The 20,722-nt window shown below is 41.5% G+C and overlaps 2 protein-coding genes across 4 annotated transcripts; both read right to left on the reverse strand.

The window, feature by feature from the left end:
* Window positions 1–614: 614 nt before the first annotated feature.
* Window positions 615–14,300, reverse strand: LOC124125748 (protein wech-like). 3 transcript variants are annotated; one of them, XM_048399020.1, is made up of 3 exons: window positions 5,669–5,811; window positions 3,731–4,027; window positions 615–3,271 (listed from the first exon to the last, which is right to left on the reverse strand). In XM_048399020.1, exons 2-3 carry the CDS (start codon window positions 4,020–4,022, stop codon window positions 1,590–1,592), a joined length of 1,974 nt encoding a protein of 657 aa, XP_048254977.1. In that variant the 5' UTR covers window positions 4,023–4,027; window positions 5,669–5,811; the 3' UTR covers window positions 615–1,589. The 3 variants fall into 3 exon arrangements, with proteins under 3 accessions (XP_048254977.1, XP_048254978.1, XP_048254976.1); XM_048399021.1 differs by lacking the exon at window positions 5,669–5,811 and adding an exon at window positions 14,234–14,300 and having other exon boundaries at window positions 617–3,271; XM_048399019.1 differs by lacking the exon at window positions 5,669–5,811 and adding an exon at window positions 5,980–6,112 and having other exon boundaries at window positions 623–3,271.
* Window positions 9,781–11,723, reverse strand: LOC125381670. The gene is made up of 2 exons (XM_048399028.1): window positions 11,272–11,723; window positions 9,781–11,181 (listed from the first exon to the last, which is right to left on the reverse strand). Exons 1-2 carry the CDS (start codon window positions 11,623–11,625, stop codon window positions 10,369–10,371), a joined length of 1,167 nt encoding a protein of 388 aa, XP_048254985.1. The 5' UTR covers window positions 11,626–11,723; the 3' UTR covers window positions 9,781–10,368.
* Window positions 14,301–20,722: the final 6,422 nt, after the last annotated feature.

Raw genomic sequence — 20,722 nt, forward strand, 5'->3', positions numbered from 1 at the left:
TCAGTCTTAAATTATTACATCAGTGCAAATCTAGCAGAACGCAGGATGTACTTATGAACCGAATTCAAAATATCTAAACATGTCTCAGTTCTAACCTCTCGTAACAAATGCGTATCTGTAGGACTCTCGTTTTTAAAACTTTATGTGCGTTCAACCATCAGTCTACAATATCAAACGACAAACGTTTTATAAACGCTAGCAAAAAATGTATATTCTTTTCTTAAAATGAGGACTTAATTAATTTCAGGGCTTACAGATACTGTGCATACAAAAGATTCTCAACTTAAAGTCCGGTTTATTAAGGACGTGCCAAAAACGAGGCTGCCAACCCCCATTTTGGTAAGTGGGATTTAGGGGTCTATTTAGAACGTATTCTGTACTCAGCGATGTGGACTCCTAGAAGATCGTATTTGGTATGCAGGTTCAACATTAATTCTAAAAAATTGGTGTTCGCAAATGTTTTCTTCATATATTTCTTTTTTTTCTATTTTTCAGTAATCTTACTTGAAATCGCACCCTTTTCTCAATGCTTTTGAGATTTGTGATGAGTTTCAGAAATAGGAAAATGAGACTGAAAACGGTATTCAGTTACTCAGAAGAGAATGGGGTTGGCGACCTAAAAATGTAGAAAGGTTCATCCACGTAACCGTGTCTGGCCCGGAGTGACCTGGAATCCCCACGGAATGTGTTGATATACTTCTAGGGTGTTCGTGTAAACCCATTCTTGGCAGAGCTGCATTAGGCGTTGAACAAAGAGGCAAATGTCCATGTTCTTGTTTCAATACCCAAAATACTTCAAACTAGTTTCTAAAAACATCCTTAATAAACGTGGGACGCTGTTCTTACTATCAATCATAGGTTTGTCTGGTCATAGCTGGAATGTTGTGGAGTGCGGCGGAAAACAACAAGCAGCCTATTCAAGGTCTCCCCGCTGTAATTCCGGGTCAGTATAGGTCCTCGGCACCCTGTGCTTGTCGTTCGGGGCGACCAAATGGATGCGATGGTCAGACCCCGTCACTTGGTTGATTCAGTGTCATCGTGACCCAACGACTTGGATGTTGCTCGTGATGTCAATCAATGGTTTCTTGCGTCCATACTCGAGTAATTACCGTCATACATGTAGCTTGAATATTGCAGCGTTGACCAACGTAGAATTACAGTGGATTCATTTATTTGTAACACACATAAACGGCACACTCTGTGGTAGAATGTTCATAGCTTCAAGTGCATTCGTTCACTGCATTTGATGGCGCTTCAAAAAACATTGCATCACGATTTATCTCCCTTAGACCGATCAACGGCCAAGTGAATGTAACACGTCCTCACTGCAGGAACGGGAGAGCAATCGGAGTTTAGTGATAAGAGCATTACTCGAAGAGCCATGTCTTGCTACTCAGATAACACATAAAATGTTTACACAAGTTAAATCTTCATTCACAATTCATTCAACGCAAATGTAGAATGTGATTTTACCAAATACAGTGAAATGTGCTTACAGTTAAATACACAATGACACATATCACTGCACATAAATCCCCCAACAAAGACGTGACTATAGTTTATTGAGAGGAGACTTGTGACATGTTCACTCACTTACATGTAAATACCTTCACTCCATCTGGTGTACACACGTACATGCGGCCACGCCCACAAACACACACTCCACGTGGATTCTGGACACCATCCTGTGATGTCAGCATGTTTCTAACAAACTGTCCTGACTCAGTCAGATGGAGGACTCTGTGTAGTTGGTAGTCTGTCACCAGAATGTCGCCTGCGCTGGTGCTGGTGATACCAAGTGGAAACATCAGTGATGTGTCTCCTCTAGGGCTGTAGGTGAACACCACATCTCCCTCGGGAGTCAGACACACGACACACCTGGATCCCCAGTCAGACACCAGGATGTTTCCTGTCCTCGTGGTACAGAGGTAGAGGGGATTCTTCAAGATGCATCTACTAGGTTGTCCTGGACAAATTGACTTCAGCACGTGTCCCGCCATATCCAGGATATCAACACAGGGAGGGAGGCTGGAACTTGCTGCTAGTGTTGATAGTGTCAGAGACGTGATACCCCGGTACTGTTTGCTGGTTGGGATGGCTGACAGCAGCACCAGGTCAGGGTTGACTTGTACTGTTACAATCTGTCTCGTACCTTGCACAGTGACAGCCACCTGGTTGTCCTTCAACATTGTTATACCCCACGGAGGACCACCCAGACTGAGCCTGCTGTGACATGGCTGCTTGTTCCTGGTGTAGAAGGACTTCACACTGTTGTTGTTATAGTCTGTGACTACCACTGTGTCTGTACCATTCACCACTAACATCGTCATGTCATAGGGGTATGTATCTCCTGCTTCTCTGACGTTAATGGTGTCCTGTAACACAGGAGTAGCCTTCAGGTCCAGCACGTTAATGGTGTCCTGTAACACAGGAGTCGCCTTCAGGTCCAGCACATCCTCATACAGGACGTCTATCTCACCCAGCTGTAGATCGTCCAGTGCTCTACTCAGCTTGTCCGTGTCCCGTCTGAACATGATCCTGGCTATTCTTCCCTTCTCCTTCACGTCTGTGACTCCGACAGCCTCCACATCACCGGCCTCACATCCCTGGTACATCTCATACACACCCATGTCACACTCAGATTGTAGAGTCTGGTCTATCAGCTCAGCCTGTTGTTGGTACATCTGTACTGACATCTCACCTGACTTTATGTCTGCCTTCAGTTCTCCAATGTGTTTGTCAGACATTTCTTTCAGTTCAGCCAAAAGTTTCCGTTCCTTGACTTTGATCATCTCTATTGCTTTGAGACTTGAAGACTTGATATTCGATTCTATTTGTAAGTAAAGCGTTAATGCGTCATCGACTTTGGAGGTTTGTGTTCTTACATGTGTTTTCATCTCGTTGTATTTCTTCAACAAATCCTCTTTATTCTTTCTCAGCTCGGTTTTCATTGCAGGAATCTCAGACTCAATTTCAACAACCAAGTCACATTTCCTGTGATGAATAATGCAGCATGTTTGACAAACAGCTGTTTGACAATCTTTACAAATATATTTGATATTTTCATCTTTGTGAACTTTACACATGACCTTTCTCTTGACCTTCACCTTTGTCTCTCCAGACAGGTCAACTACGTCATGGTGTCGGGAAGATGGAATTCGTCTGTGTACTCGAATACATCGTTCACAGAGTGCGTCGTCACAAACAGAGCACCAAGATGTAGCTGGAGTTGTCTCCCCTTCCTCCTTGCAATAACTACAGTGAGTCGTATCTGAAATAGGAATGTGATCATGTAGAGATAGTAACAGTTCTATATCACTACCTACTACAGAACTTCATGTGGCATATCACTCACACGGGTGAGACAACATGCATCAATAACATCCCAATACGTCTTAATGTGAAATATGTAAATAACATTGGATTTGTCTCACTGATAGAAATCGCCATATAGATCTCAGAAAAAACAGCGATTGTGTCTGAGATAGACCTTAGACCATCTCCCTTTCGAATCATGTCTGGATAATCGTTGTTACTTGTAAAAACAGTGTACACGAAACGATTTCATGGTCTACATACAGCCTACAAACAACTTAATAAATGATTTTCGATATATTTTGAAACCATACAAAATATCTTCTCACTAAACATACATTCCTATAATCCAGTCAGGTGTGGAGTTGCCTGCTTAGAAGTAACATTCATATTCATACAAACCACAAACTCTCACCTTTAGATCCGGGGCCAAACGAGTCCAAGAGTCCCTGGATGACAAAGCTGGGCTTGACGTCATCCGCCCACTCCTCCACTGGTCTCTCAGGGGCAGACACTTTCGTCATCTTGCTGCAGAATGGACACAGGAGAGACTTGGCACTGGTGGCTTCTGGTCTGGTTTGGGTGTAGTTGACGACACATTTCCGACAGAAGGTGTGATTACATACAAGTGTACAGGGCTTGTCAAACACCTCTGTACATATCGTGCATGTCAGGAAGTGTTCTGTTAACTTCTGTGAGGTCGCCATCTTACCTAGAAAAAAACAAACCAGTCGAGTATTGCCTGTGTACAAAACATGCACGTCTTATCCACAACCCGAGCTTACCACTCTTAAACACTAAGGCCGACTTCAGTTGTGATAATTTACTCTCCCGATCAAAAATTAAAAAAATATCGATTGTGTATTCACCTATCTTACCTACACAAAGATCAACCAGCCGTTGTATTTCCGGTGTACACAAAAGACAAATTTTAGCCACAATCTGACTGGTAGAGCGTCCACCCGGAGAGCCGAAGGTCCGGGGTTCGATCCCCGCCCACGTCACACCGAAAGACGTTAAAAGGTGGTACTTGTTGTTACCCTGTCTGGCGCCCGGCATTAAGGGTCTAAAACAAGGACTGGTCGACTCAGAGTCAGTATACTGTGTCTGAGTGGGGTATTCATGTTAAACTGCGGCATGGTATCTCAGTGAGCTAGCACTATAAATCGGCATCAGTCACACAAACACACACGTACGCACATGCATGTCGCTATATCAGTGCAATAATCTTGGACGCGACGTTAAACCCCATTTTACCTCACCTCACAATCCGAGCGTACAGTTCTTGAACACTGACACTAAGACCGACTGTAGTAGGGGGACTTATTTACTGTCCCGTTCAAAACTAAGAAAGGGTATATTGTATCCTCCCATTCACCGACTGGATCGTCCAGATCTTGAAACAATTAACAAATATCCCGTTTCATAAGACCCATGAAGATTTGGGGTAGAATAGATCTTCAGCAACCTGTGCTTGCAGTCAAAGGCAACTATGCTTGTCGTAAGAGGCGACTAACGGGATCGGGTGGTTTATGCATGTCATCATATCCCAAGTGTGTGGATCAACGCTCATTATGTCAATCACTGGATTGTCTGGTCCAGACTCGATTATTTACAGACCGCCGTCATACAGCTGGAATATTGCTGAGTGCGGCCTTAAACAACAAACAAACAAAAGAAAAGTTATCTCAGATGTATGCATTTCTTATGAACAACCTAACATCCAGCTCTAATATTGTGTATATATGTGTGTCTGTCTGTGAGGTGTGTGCGTGTTCTCTCTCTCTCTCTCTCTCTCTCTCTCTCTCTCTCTCTCTCTCTCTCTCTCTCTCTCTCTCTCTCTCTCATTGTGCAGGTGCATTTACAACATGAAGTTCGTGCACTTGTGAGCCGTGTGCAGTGTATCGATCACGTGACATAGTTATGGGGTGACACCCACTCATTACCATATCGAAAGTAGGAGACATTATTACAGTTCACATAATAAAGAACCATATCAGATGTGAAATAATACAGTTATGTGGAATTATTTTCCCGTATGGTTTACTGAAGCATTTGTCTGGGATCATGTCAGTAACAACTGTAACAGACACACGTGATATATACATACACGTACATAGGGATCAGTCTCAGTATTGAAGTCAAGTGGCCGATCAGAGTATTTAATGACAGTGGATCTTTAAAGTATTCCGGTGAGCCTACATGTTATATTTAATTAGGTGCCCGGTTATGAGAATCTGCCTGGAGATGACTGTATAGTTAGATGAACCCTTGTGGTGTTACCACTACACAGTAGGACAGGTGTGTAGCGTTATAACTGAAGTAGACGCAAGCCTTGTGACAACACACTCACCTGAGACAAGCAGATAACCGCTGTGGAGGGAAATTGAGCCACCGTGAGTTTCGTTACCAACTCGTGTCAAAGTAGGACAAGCTGCTTGCAGGTCACAGAAATAGCGGCGAGTGGAGGCGAATGGGCGTTTTGTATTTGTTCTAAATACACTGGGTCTAGATTCGATTATTTAAAGGCCGCTTTCATGGAGCTGGAATAATCCTGAGTGCCGCGACAACAACAAACAAACTTACAGACTGACATGATACAGCTGTAATATTGATGACAGGAAAACTATAAATATTTACTCAAAAATAAGTTACGATACTCACTTCTTGTGGGTTTCCTTCACCTGTTTAACATAATTATTTACCAACATACAGTGGCTAATATCTCTGTAAGCTGCTCTCAAACTAATTGTTTCAAGCTCACTTGGTGGGTGCAATGTACAATAAGCACAAAGTCGTAAATGCTGTATCTTTCTGTACTTTGCATCAAGCATCAATAGCATAACAGTGATAACATGTTCGTGTTATCACACACAAACGTATATGTACATTGGAATAATTAATGTGGAACATATATCGACAGCACGAACAGTGATGTCCATGTTTTCACATACAACATTCATCCTTGAAGCATGTATACTGAACCAAATTAAAAACTTCACAATCCTAAAATTTTAACATTTTGACCAGTTATCATTGTGGGCCCCTTATTGTGTATTTAAACTGTAATGGCCACGTATTGTCTTCAGGTAACACTCGTTTTTGTGCAGGTGAATCGATGAAAATCATGTGCACAGCACCATAGTGGAAAAAGTGTTTTTTCACGTGCAACTGGTCACGTGGTCATAACACCGCACGTCTTTTCAGCCATACATGTTAGCAGTCATTAACAAAAAAAGAAAAACACAAGAAAACAAAAGTCTTTATGGCCATTTGTCATGCCACGCCTTTCAAATGTGCAACGTGAACGTGACAACGGCATGTTGCAGACGGGAACGTCCGTGGCTGAAGTCGCAAGGACGATGGGTTGTAGTGCTGTTTATGATTTACAGACGCGTCTACAGCTAACGGGTACCACCGCTGATCGCCCTGGACCAGGTCGACCACGTGTGACGTCACATGCAGAGGATAGTCAGATTGTCTTACGTCACCTCTGTAACCGATTTTTGACGGCTACATCAACCAGAAACGAACTGTTTAGGGATAGACTGAGTGCGCAAACTGAAACTGTTCGAAACCGTCTGAGAACTGCTCATCTTCAAGCACGACGGCCATACTGTGGGCCGATTCTGACTCAATTACACAGACGTCAACGTCAATTGTTGGCACAGTGACACTTACGATGGACTCTGAGGAATTGGAATCAAGTCGTCTTCAGTAATGAATCTTCGATTTTCTGATGGTAGGGCGAGGGTGTGGAGGCGCCGTCATGAACGTTACGCCCAGTGTTGTGTACAGGAAGTTGACAGATTTCGAGGCGGAAGTGTCATGGTGTGAGGTGCTTTCTGTGGCAATGCACGTTCCAGGTTTCTTGTCATCCGTGGCAACCTCATCGCTGTTGCTTGCCGCGACCGGGTACTAGCACCAGAACTTCTGCCTTTGATGGCAGCACATGGACCCGGTTTGATCTTCCAACACGACAATGCCAGACCCCACACAGCAATTTTGACGCTACTGAACTTGTGTGCCAACAGATTCTCGTGCTTGGGACTTATGACTTAAACTGTTGATGTTATTACCAAATACCGTAGGTGCTTGGAACAAATTATGGTTACCTTCGTTAATTAAAATCCTTCTTTTGTCATAAATGATTAAAAATTACCTTCTCTGATACATTTGGCCGTTGTATATTATACCTTGGGATTACCTTTAAAAATGTCTAAGTTTTTAATTTGACTGGCTTCACAAAACATCGCATCACGATTTATTACCCTTAGACCACTCAGTTCCAGAGTGAATTTGGCAATTCCTCCCATCAACGAGAGAGCTATTGGTTCTGTGATTCACAACACGTCACAGTTTAGTAAATTTAGCAAAAGAATTACTGTAACTAATGCCATCTGATCACCAATTTAGTCACCTTCTATGACGTACAGAAATCAGCTGACGGAATTTAAGTAAAATTCTAGACTCGTTTGGCTGTTTTGGTGTTCCACGTCATATGATCCGCCTATCTAACTCTGACTTGACTCTCCTGGGCCTGAATCCCCTGCAGGACACGTTGCAGAACAGTGGAACTTCCATCTGCATCAGTGTCATCGGAATAACGTCTTTAAAACTGTAACAAAACAGTGTTGCTCATTTATGTTTTCCAGCATGACGAGCAAGGAATAGTGTCTTGTAAAAATATTCATCTTACACATACATATCTCACAACATCACCAGGATACAGAGCAGAAAAAGCTCCATAACATACTGAAATTATGATTACAAACATGTCACATGGATTTATTTTCAGATATAATTCCATATCATATAAATATATAATTTATAGAATCCACATACGTTCAAAATAAGTACAGTCAATATTTAAAATTCCATCACAATTCCATATAAAATTCAGGTGTGTTCTATTGTGCGATATGTTCATGTTAGATTCATAAAAGCAGTATGTGAACAGCTGTATCTGGCTATTTAGATTACATATAGATTGTGCAAACAATTACACACCTTGTCCAACTGGATATCTGTTCATATCATTCAAATAGTAAGGCTTGGGTGAGAGATTAAATACTTAAGAAATAAGTGGGAGTTGTTTATCGTACAATAAAACACTGCAGGGAGAATAAACCATGAGGCCAAAACGAGTGGTCAAAAGTTTGGTGCAGTTGATGGACAGGTGTTCAGTTCTTTAGAAAAGCAAGTCATTAACTATTTAATACTTAGTACTTATCTTAAAGTATGAATTCAGTCTTAAATTATTACATCAGTGCAAATCTAGCAGAACGCTGGATGTACTTATGAACCGAATTCAAAATATCTAAACAGATCTCAGTTCTAACCTCTCGTATCAAATGCGTATCTGTAGGACTCTCGTTTCTAAAACTTTATGTGCGTTGAACCATCAGTCTACAATATCAAACGACAAACGTTTTATAAACGTTGGCAAAAAAAGTATATTCTTTTCTTAAAATGAGGACTCAATTAATTTCAGGGCTCACAGATTCTCAACTTTAACTCCGGTTTATTAAGAACGTCCCAAAAACGAGGCTGCCAACCCCCATTTTGGTAAGTGGGATTTAGGGGTCTATTAAGAGTGTATTCGGTACTCAGCGATGTGTACTCATATAAGATCGTATTTGGTATGCAGGTTCAACATTTATTCCCAAAAGTGGTGTACGCAAAGGTTTTCTTCAAATATTTCTTTTTTTTCTGTAATTTTATTTGAAATCGCACCCTTTTCCCAATGCTTTTGAGATTTGTGACGAGTAGCATTCTGGTTTCAGGAATAAGAAAATGAGACTGAAAACGGTATTCGGGACTCAGAAGAGGATGGGGTTGGCACCCTAAAAATGTAGAAAGGTTCATCCACGTAACGGTGTCTGGCCCGGAAAGATTAGTGACCTGGAATCCCTACGGAATATGTTGATATACTTCTAGCTTGTTCAGGTAAACCCAGTCTTGGCAGAGCTGTATTAGGCCCAAAATACTTCAAACTAGTTTCTAAAAACATCCTTAATAAACGTGGGACGCTGTTCTTACTATCAATCATAGGTTTGTCTGGTCATAGCTGGAATGTTGCGGAGTGCGGCGGAAAACAACAAGGCTCCACCACTTGGTTGATACAGTGTCATCGAGACCCAACGACTTTGGATGTATCTCGGGATGTCAATCACTTGTTTCTCGCGTCCATACTCGAATATTTACCGTCATATACATGTAGCTTGAATATCGCGGCTTTGACCAACATAGAATTACAGTGGATTCATTTATTTGTAACGCACATGAACGGCACACTCTGTGATAAAATGTTCATAGCTTCAAGTGCATTCGTTCACTGCATTTTATGGCGCTTCAAAAAACATTGCATCACGATTTATCTCCCTTAGACCGATCAACAGCCAAGTGAATGTCACACGTCCTCACTGCAGGAACGAGAGAGCAATCGGTTCTGTTTCATAAAGCGAAACAGTTCAGTAAAGCTACCAAAACAATCAGTACATTTAATGTATATATGTACAATAGTAGTTTCAGGTGATTCTGTTGAACACTGAGGCTCATATTTTACTTACATTCGTCCCATCTTCTGCTTATTGTTCTCAGCATAGCAAGCAAGGATAAGTGTCATGTAAATATCAATCCTACACAACCATAGCTTACACCACCTCTAGTTATAACACCGAAGGATTAACTCGGTGTTGCACTCGCGTTATGATTACAAACAGGAAAAACACATCATACGGATGATCTGGTATTCTGAAATAATTGATCAACTTTAATCCGAAGTTCATAATATATAAAATTAGACAATGCTCAGAATAGATCTCAATGCGAGCAGTACACGAAGAATGTGTAAACAAGTTAAATCTTCATTCATCACATTCAAATAGTAAGGCTAAGATGAGAGCTTCAACACAAACGTAGAATTTGATTTTACCCAATACAGTGAAAGGTGCTTACAGGTAAATACACAATGACACATATCACTACACTTAAATCCCCCAACAAAGACGTGACTATAGTTTTTTGAAAGGAGAATTGTGACATGTTCACTCACTTACATGTAAATACCTTCACTCCATCTGGTGTACACACGTACATACGGCCACGCCCACCAACACACACTCCACGTGGATACTGGACACCATCCAGTGATGTCAGTATGTTTCTAACAAACTGCCCTGACTCAGTCAGATGGAGGACTCTGTGTAGATGGTGGTCTGTCACCAGGATGTCGCCTGTGCTGGTACTTGTGATACCGTGTGGATACTTCAGTGTTGTGTCTCCTGTAGGGCTGTAGGTGAACACCACGTCTCCCTCGGGAGTCAGACACACGACACACGTGGATCCCCAGTCAGACACCAGGATGTTTCCTGTCCTCGTGGTACAGAGGAAGGTGGGAATCTTCAAGATGTATCTACTTGGTTGGCCTGGACATAATGACTTCAGCACGTGTCCCGTCATACCCAGGATATCAACACAGGGAGGGGAGATGGAACTTGCTGCGAGTGTTGATGGTGTCAGAGACGTTATACCGTAGTAGTGTTTGCTGGTTTTGATGGTTGACAGCAGCACCAGGTCAGGGTTGACTTGTACTGTTACAATCTCTCTGGTATCCGGCACAGTGACAGCCACCTGGTTGTCATTCAACATTGTTATACCCCACGGAGGATCACCCACACTGAGCCTGCTGTGACCTGGCTGCTTGTTCCTGGTGTAGAAGGACTTCACACTGTTGTTGTTATCGTCTGTGACTACCACTGTGTCTGTATCATTCACCACTAACACCGTCACGTCAAAGAGGTTTGCGCCATATGTATCTCCTGCTACTCTGACGTTAATGGTGTCCTGTAACACAGGAGTAGCCTTCAGGTCCAGCACGTTAATGGTGTCCTGTAACACAGGAGTAGCCTTCAGGTCCAGTACGTTAATGGTGTCCTGTAACACAGGAGTAGCCTTCAGGTCCAGCACATCCTCATACAGGACGTCTATCTCACCCAGCTGTAGATCGTCCAGTGCTCTACTCAGCTTGTCCGTGTCCTGTCTGAACATGATCCTGGCTATTTGTCGCTTCTCCTTCACGTCAGCGACTCCGACAGCCTCCACATCACCGGCCTCACATCCCTGGTACATCTCATACACACCCATGTCACACTCAGATTGTAGAGTCTGGTCTATCAGCTCTGCCTGTTGTTGGTACATCTGTACTGACATCTCACCTGACTTTATGTCTGCCTTCAGTTCTCCAATGTGTTTGTCAGACATTTCTTTCAGTTCAGCCAAAAGTTTCTGTTCCTTGACTTTGATCATCTTTATTGCTTTGAGACTTGCAGACTTGATATTCTGCTTCTATTTGTAAGTAAAGTGTTAATGCTTCATTGACTTTGACGTTTTGTTTACCAACATGTGTTTTCATCTCGTCCTGTTTCTTCAACAAATCCTCTTTATTCCTTCTCAGCTCGGTTTTCATGGCAGGAATCTCCGACTCAATTTCTACAACCAAGTCACATTTCCTGTGATGAATAATGCAGCATGTTTGACAAACAGCTGTTTTACAATCTTTACAAATATATTTGATATTCTCATCTTTGTGAATTTTACAGATGACCTTTCTCTTGACCCTAACCTTTGTCTCTACAGACAGGTCAACTACGTCATGGTGTCGGGAAGATGGAATTCGTCTGTGTACTCGAATACACCGTTCACAGAGTGCGTCGTCACAAACAGAGCACCAAGATGTAGCCGGAGTTGTCTCCCCTTCCTCCTTGCAATAACTGCAGTGAGTCGTATCTGAAATATGAATGTAATCATGTAGAGATAGTAACAGTTCTATATCACTATCTATTACAGAACTTCATGTAGCATATCACTCACACGGGTGAGACAACATGCATTAATAACATCCCAATACGACGTAATGTGAAATATTATGTAAATAACATTGGATTTGTCTCACTGATAGAATTCGCCATATAGATCTCAGAAAAAAACCAGCGAATGTGTCTGAGATAGACCTTAGACCATCTCCCTTTCGAATCATGTCTGGATAATCGTTGTTACTTGTAAAAACAGTGTACACGAAACGATTTCATGGTCTACATACAGCCTACAAACAACTTAATAAATGACTTTCGATAAATTTTGAAACCGTACAACATATCTTCTCACTCAACACACATTCCTATAATCCAGTCAGGTGTGGAGTTACCTGTTTAGAAATAACATTTATATTCATACAAACCACAACTCTCACCTTTGGACCCTGGGCCAAACGAGTCCAAGAGTCCCTGGATGACAAAGCTGGGCTTGACGTCATCCGCCCACTCCTCCACTGGTCTCTCAGGGGCAGACACTTTCGTCATCTTGTTGCAGAATGGACACAGGAGAGACTTGGCACTGATGGCTTCTGGTCTGGTTTGGGTGTAGTTGACGACACATTTCCGACAGAAGGTGTGATTACATACAAGTGTACAGGGCTTGTCAAACACCTCTGTACATATCGTGCATGTCAGGAAGTGTTCTGTTAGCTTCTGTGAGGTCGCCATCATACCTAGAAAAAGACAAACCAGTCGAGTATTGCCTGTGTACAAAACATGCACGTCTCATCCTCAGCCCGAGCTTATCACTCTTAAACACTAAGGCCGACTTCAGTTGTGATAATTTACTCTCCCGATCAAAAATGTAAATAAAGGATTGTGTATTAACCTATTCCCCAAACTGGAATCATCCAGATCTTGAAAACATAACCAAATATCCCGTTTAATAAAAACATCATCGCAGACATTTTTAGACGAGTCTCACTTTTGCTTACTGTACCTGTGTGTGTGGTTTGTTTTTGTTTGTTTGTGTGTGTGCGCGTGCGCGCGCGTGTGTGTATGTGTGCGTGTGCGTGTGCGTGCGTGTGTGTGCGCGTGCGCGCGCGTGTGTGTATGTGTGCGTGTGCGTGCGTGTGTGTGTTTCTCATCTTTATAGCCACCCAATCACCAATCTGTATATATATACATATATCATCTCGCATATTTTCCGTTTCATGAAAACCAATCTTCCCGATATTTTAACTGCAGGATATTCGAAGAAAAGATATGACTGTAGTTTCAATTCTACACATCTTGTAAGCCCCCCGCCTTTCCCGACTTTAGCATGGATACAGGGACCATTGAACTACTCATATAACACATTAATAATGTCGTCAGTTCATCAGGACATGTACTTCTCGAAATTCATAACCAGTTTTGAACACATGAGGTGGTACCTCAGTAGTTTTGTTCGGTTGTTTGGTTTGGATTTAGTCCGCTTGCTGAAGTTGGAAAATAAGTAAAATATTGATGGCCTGACAGTACGCGTTTGTTATGCAATGTATGGCATGGTGACACCGAGAACCCAGAAACAGTGGCCTCACGATGACGGAGGTGGGTGGTGCTTGTCAAATCAGTCACAGGCTGGCTTTACAACATGAGGTGTGTGCACTTGTGACCGTGTGCAGTGTATCGATCACGTGACATAGTTATGGGGTGACACCCACTCATTACCATATCGAAAGTACAGTTCACATACTACCATATCAGATGTGAAATAATATGGTCATGTGGACGTATTTTCCCGTATGGTTTACTGTGGCATTTGTCAGGAATCATGTCAGTAACAACTGTAACAGACACACGTGATATACACATACACATACATCGGGATCGGGCTCACTATTGAAGTCAAGTGGCCGATCAGAGTATTTAATGACTGTGGCTCTTTAAATTATCCCGGTTAGCCTACATGTTATATTTAATTAGGTGCCCGATTATGAGAATCTGCCTGGAGATGACTGTATAGTTAGATGAACCCTTGCGGTGTTACCAGTACACAGTAGGACAGGTGTGTAGCGTTAAAAGTGAAGCAGACACAAGCCTTGTGACAACACACTTACCCGAGACAAGCAGGTTACCGGTGTCCAGGGAAATTGAGCAGCCGGTGAGATCTATCCTAGAGGGGTGTGGGCGTGATTCGTTCGTTACCAAATCGTGTCATTCCGGGACAAGCTGCTTGCAGGTCACAGAAATAGGGGCGAGTGGAGGCGAATAGACGTCTTGTACTTGTTCTAAACACACTGGGTCTAGATTCGATTATTTAAAGGCCGCTTTCATGGAGCTGGAATAATCCTGAGTGCCGCGACAACAGCAAACAAACTTACAGACTGACATGAGACAGCTGTAATATTGATGACAGGAAAACTACAATTATTTACTCGAGAATAAGTTATGATACTCCCTTCTTGCGGGTTTCCTTCACCTGTTTAACATAATTATTTACCAACATACAGTGGCTAATATCTCTGTAAGCTGCTCGCAAACTAATTCTTTCAAGCTCACTTGGTTGGTGCAATGTACAATAAGCACAAAGTCGTAAATGCTGTATGTTTCTGTACTTTGCATCAAGCATCGATAGCACAACAGCAATTACATGTTCGTGTTATCACACGCAAACGTTTATGTACATTGGATTAATTAATGTGGAACATATATCGACAGCACGAACAGTGATATCACGATTTATTACCATCGAACCGCTCAGTTCAAGGGTGAATGTGGCAGTTCCTCCCAACAACAAGAGAGCTATTGGTTCTGTGATTCACAACACGCCACAATTTAGTAAATTTAGCAAAACAATTACATTAACTAATGCTGAGCAGCCGTTGTGACCAACTGATCACCAATTTAGTCACCTTCTATGACGTACAGAAATCTGGTGACGAATTTAAGTAACATTCTAGACTCGTTTGGCTGTTTTCGTGTTCCACGTCATATGATCCGCCTATCTAATTTTGACTTGACCCTCCTGGGCCTGATTCCCCTGCAGGACACGTGGCAGAACAGTGGATCTTCCATCTGCACCAGTGTCATCGGAATAACGTCTTTAAAGCTGTAACAAAAAAGTGTTGCTCATTTGTTTTTCCCAGCGTGACGAGCAAGGATTAGTGTCTTGTAAAAATATTCATCTTACACATACATATCTCACAACATCACCAGGATACAGAGCAGAAAAAGCTCCATAACATACTGAAATTATGATTACAAACATGTCACATGGATTTATTTTCAGATATAATTCCATATCATATAAATATATAATTTATAGAATCCACATGCGTTCAAAATTAGTACGGTCAATATCTAAAATTCTATCACAATTCCATGTAAAATTCAGGTGTGTTCTATTGTGCGATATGTTCATGTTAGATTCACAAAAGCAGTATGTGAACAGCTGTATCTGGCTATTTAGATTACATATAAATTGTGTAAACAATTACACACCTTGTCCAACTGGATATCTGTTCATATCATTCAAATAGTAAGGCTTGGATGAGAGATTAAATACTTAAGAAATAAGTGGGAGTTGTTTATCGAACAATAAAACACTGCAGGGAGAATAAACCATGAGGCCAAAACGAGTGGTCAAAAGTTTGGTGCAGTTGATTGAAAGGTGTCCAGTTCTTTAGAAAAGCAAGTCATTAACTATTTAATACTTAGTACTTAGCTTAAAGTATGAATTCAGTCTTAAATTATTACATCAGTGCAAATATAGCAGAACGTTGGAAGTACCCAAAATACTTAAAACTAGTTTCTAAAAACATCCTTAATAAACGTGGGACGCTGTTCTTACTATCAATCATAGGTTTGTCTGGTCATAGCTGGAATGTTGCGGAGTGCGGCGGAAAACAACAAGCAGCCTATTCAAGGTCTCCCCGCTGTAATTCCGGGTCAGTATAGGTCCTCGGCACCCTATGCTTGTCGTTCGGGGCGACCAAATGGATGCGATGGTCAGACCCCGTCACTTGGTTGATTCAGTGTCATCGTGACCAAACGACTTGGATGTTGCTCGTGATGTCAATCACTGGTTTCTTGCTTCCATACTCGAGTAATTATCATATCCATGTAGCTTGAATATTGCAGCGTTGACCAACGTAGAATTACAGTGGATTCATTTATTTGTAACCCACATAAACGGCACACTCTGTGGTAGAATGTTCATGGCTTCTCAAGTGCATTCGTTCACTGCATTTTACGGCGCTTCAAAAAACATTGCATCACGATTTATCTCCCTTAGACCGATCAACGGCCAAGTGAATGTAACACGTCCTCACTGCAGGAACGGGAGAGCAATCGGTTCTGTGTTTCATAACGCGAAACAGTTCAGTAAAGCTACCAAAACAATTAGTACATTTAGTGTATATATCTATATACATCTATATCATGTGATTTTGTTGAACACTGATACTCATATTTCACGTATATCCGTCCCATCTTCTGCTTATTGTCCTCAGCATAGCAAGCAAGGATTACTGTCATGTAAATATCCATCCTACACCTCCATAGCTCACACCACCTATAGTTATAACACAGAAGAATTAGCTCCGTGTTACACTCGCGTTATGATTACAAACATGAAAAACACATCATACGGACGATCTGGTATTCAGAAATAATGAATCCACTTTTATTCGAAGTTCATAATACATTAAATTAGACAATGCTCAGAATAGATTTTAGTGATACGAGCAGTACACGAAGAGCCATGTCTTGCTACTCAGATAACACATAAAATGTTTACACAAGTTATAATCATCATTCACAATTCATTCAACGCAAATGTAGAATGTGATTTTACCAAATACAGTGAAATGTATGGAATACTGTAAGGGACATTCTCGCGATCTCGCATTCTCGCGATCTCGACCTTTGGAAACGAGGTAAATATGCCCAAAACACGAGAATGCGAGATCGCGAGAACGCGAGATTTGGCCAAAATCTCGCGTTCTCGCGATCTCGCATTCTCGTGTTTTTGGTACATAGCACTTTTTGTCATAAGTCGACAACGCGAGAATGCGACATTTGGACATGATGCAAAATCTCGCAATCTCGCAATCTCGACTTGTCAAATTAGGCCACAAAATAACGAAATCGCGAGAACGCGAGAATGCGACATTTCATTTTCTCGCGATCTCGCGTTCTCGTGTTCTCGCGTTTTAGACGCTGTCCGTGCGCATGCGTAATATCACAAGGTCAAGGCCCATGCGCACGTTAGTAGTCCTTTGGTCATGCTTCTTTCATGCTCTTCATTCTCCAAGTAGCATTTAGCAAACTTATGACTTGAGCTTGAAAATGCTATGTAATTTACATACACAAAGTCTGAGTCATCTCCCGTTGTTACAGTTTCCTATGTTCTTTATGATAAAACCCTCAACATGCTCAATATAATTTAACAAAAGAAATTGTGTACATGAATGTCCAATGATGGTGAAAACATAAATGTGTCCGAAAGCTGGAAACAAAACTATTACCGTCAGTGAGTGAGTGAGTAATATTGCTTTAAGCCGCACCAGCAGTACTACAGTTACAGAAATAATCACAGGCCAGTGAGTTTCTCCATGAGGCAATGTTATACACGGCTAGCATATTCATGAAAGGCAAAATTCTCATAGACCAGTTTGAAATACAAAATTAATTATCATATTTTCATCCGCTCCAACCTGACTACAAAACATCCCGCTTTACATTATTTTATAGTTAAAATGGATAAAACTATCATTAAACCGCCCGCATGTTATCATAAATGAGCGGGCCACTGTTAAAGAAATAAACGACGAGTGGGAGTACAATAAAACACTGCAGGGAGAATAAACCATGAGGGGCTAGTGTTTTATTGTACAATAAACAACAACCACGAGTCGTTTAATGATTATATGAGATATCAACATTATGTACAGCCTCTTTAAGGATGTTGATAAAATGTACAAGGTTTAAAAATATTTACCCCTATTTAAGGCGGGTATTTCCCGCATATGCTCACACAATCCTCAGGTCGATTACACGTACCTTTTCTCCCAAACCGATTGTCATATTGTAACCGGGGATTGTGAAGGAAAATACAATTTCAAACATAGGCTACGGGTGTGAGTGTTTATTGCCAGAGTAGATAATGACATCCTTTAATGTACAAAACAATAACATTATAAAAAACAATACTGCATAGGTTTCATACACATACATATTCATACAATCATTCAGTTCATATAAACATACGTTTATATTCTGTACATGAACATAAACTTAATAATCAATGATATACAAAATCATTATCTTAACCCTATAATAAACAAACCATTCATCAAGGGCGATAACTCGATCCCGACATCACTCATAAGATACAATATAAACCTGGTCCATGTTGTAAAATACTCTTAACATTATAAATACAATTACCACTTTCTTGAAACTGCTGTATTTATTCAGTAACTCACCATATATTTGGCACGATACACTATTTACAATTCATATTTCGAGACACGACAAACATGTAAATTACCCGTACCCTGTGGGTGACACTGGGATGTTTATCGTCTTCATGCAGCCGCCATTACGGTAGAAGTGCCACAACATCCATTGAGAGCAAACTGACGGTCACTTCCCTTTCACAATTAACGTCGTCACTCACTGCGTTATAATGTTACAAGATCACAATCGAATCATCAGAAATGAGGTCATGAATAATCGTATAATACATCCCGCTTCGTTCTTCGATGTTCTTAGCGATTAAACGCGTAGTCATCTATAGAGTAAGTGCGAGAGTTGGGTTTAACACTGCTTTTATCAGTATTCCAGTTATATCACAGCGTGTCAGCTTAATATGAGAGGAAAGCCCGAAGTGATGCAGGTCTCAGACGTTTACCTCTTCGATGAAGCCCACGAGAACGGGTATGGTGAAACAAGAAACATAATCAGGGCGAACCGGGATTCGAACCCACAATCATAGGTTTCGGGCGTGCCCAACTGACGCAACTCTGCACAGAGAATCGCGGCGCCTTAGACGACTGGGCCACCCAAATGAGTGTTTATATATTTGATGTCAGACCGCCGTCATATAGCTGGAATATTGCTGAGTGCGGCGTTAACAACAAACAAACAAACAAACAAACTCTTTCTGAAAAATACCATTTGGCATCCATGTTGGTTATTTGACTGTTAGTTGTCAGACAATATTTGTCAAATTCAGTCAGTTCACAGGCAAGAAAGGGAGCGTGTTCTTGACTTTATTATGTTACCAGTCTACATATATATTTCTGTATAATCAAAAGACTTGGAAAATGTGCATTCTGACATTGTCAAAAGTCACGTGATTTTGAGCAGCCATTTTGAAATAAACTGCATTAATTTGCAAAGCAGAAATTTCTATGAACCTTGTGGTTTATTTCGTCGTTTTGATGTCAAAAGACACGAGCGTGAGATTTTATTCATCATCCAACATCATTCTTCCAACTTTTTGAGTTTGTAGACAGTAATAAGCAGTGTCTTAAAGATGTTGGATACAATGGTTTGTGCGCACCTCAGTTCACGCCGTTGCACGCGAGTTTACCGTGACGAATTACCTTACAAAATAGTTACATACAACTGTACAGGCAATTAGCACAAAAACACGAGAACGCGAGATCGCGACACTTGACCAATGTCGCAATCTCGCGTTCTCGCGTTCTCGTGTTTTTGAAAATAGTTACATACAACTGTATAGGCTATAAGCACAAAAACACGAGAACGCGAGATCGCGACACTTGACCAATGTCGCAATCTCGCGTTCTCGCGTTCTCGTGTTTTTGAAAATAGTTACATATAACTGTATAGGCAATTAGCACAAAAACGCGAGAACGCGAGAACGCGAGACTGCGACATTGGTCAAGTGTCGCGATCTCGCGTTCTCGCGTTCTCGTGTTTTTGAAAATAGTTACATATAACTGAATAGGCAATTAGCACAAAAACACGAGAACGCGAGATCGCGAGAATTGACCAATCTCGCAATCTCGCGTTCTCGCGTTCTCGTGTTTTTGAAAATAGTTACATACAACTGTATAGGCTATTAGCACAAAAACACGAGAACGCGAGATCGCGAGATCGCGAGATCGCGACACTTGACCAATCTCGCGTTCTCGCGTTCTCGCGTTCTCGTGTTTTTGAAAATAGTTACATATAACTCTATAGGCAATTAGCACAAAAACACGAGAACGCGAGATTGCGACACTTGTCCAATGTCGCAATCTCGCGTTCTCGTGTTTTTGAAAATAGTTACATACAACTGTATAGGCTATAAGCACAAAAACACGAGAACGCGAGATCGCGACACTTGACCAATGTCGCAATCTCGCGTTCTCGCGTTCTCGTGTTTTTGAAAATAGTTACATATAACTGTATAGGCAATTAGCACAAAAACGCGAGAACGCGAGATTGCCACATTGGTCAAGTGTCGCGATCTCGCGTTCTCGTGTTTTTGAAAATAGTTACATATAACTGAATAGGCAATTAGCACAAAAACACGAGAACGCGAGATCGCGAGAATTGACCAATCTCGCAATCTCGCGTTCTCGCGTTCT

Source organism: Haliotis rufescens, unplaced genomic scaffold, assembly GCF_023055435.1.
Source record: "Haliotis rufescens isolate VD_foot unplaced genomic scaffold, xgHalRufe1.0.p SCAF_19, whole genome shotgun sequence".
Taxonomy (NCBI): Eukaryota; Metazoa; Mollusca; class Gastropoda; order Lepetellida; family Haliotidae; genus Haliotis; species Haliotis rufescens.

Excerpts from the sequence above, each read along its gene's own strand:
- LOC124125748 (XM_048399020.1), bottom strand. The coding sequence starts at position 4,022 with ATGGCGACCTCACAGAAGTTAACAGAACACTTCCTGACATGCACGATA. Across the intron at positions 3,272-3,730 it reads GTTTGGCCCCGGATCTAAAG|ATACGACTCACTGTAGTTAT; the intron begins GTGAGAGTTTGT and ends TTCCTATTTCAG.
- LOC125381670 (XM_048399028.1), bottom strand. The coding sequence starts at position 11,625 with ATGATCAAAGTCAAGGAACAGAAACTTTTGGCTGAACTGAAAGAAATG. Across the intron at positions 11,182-11,271 it reads AGGATGTGCTGGACCTGAAG|GCTACTCCTGTGTTACAGGA; the intron begins GCTACTCCTGTG and ends CTGGACCTGAAG.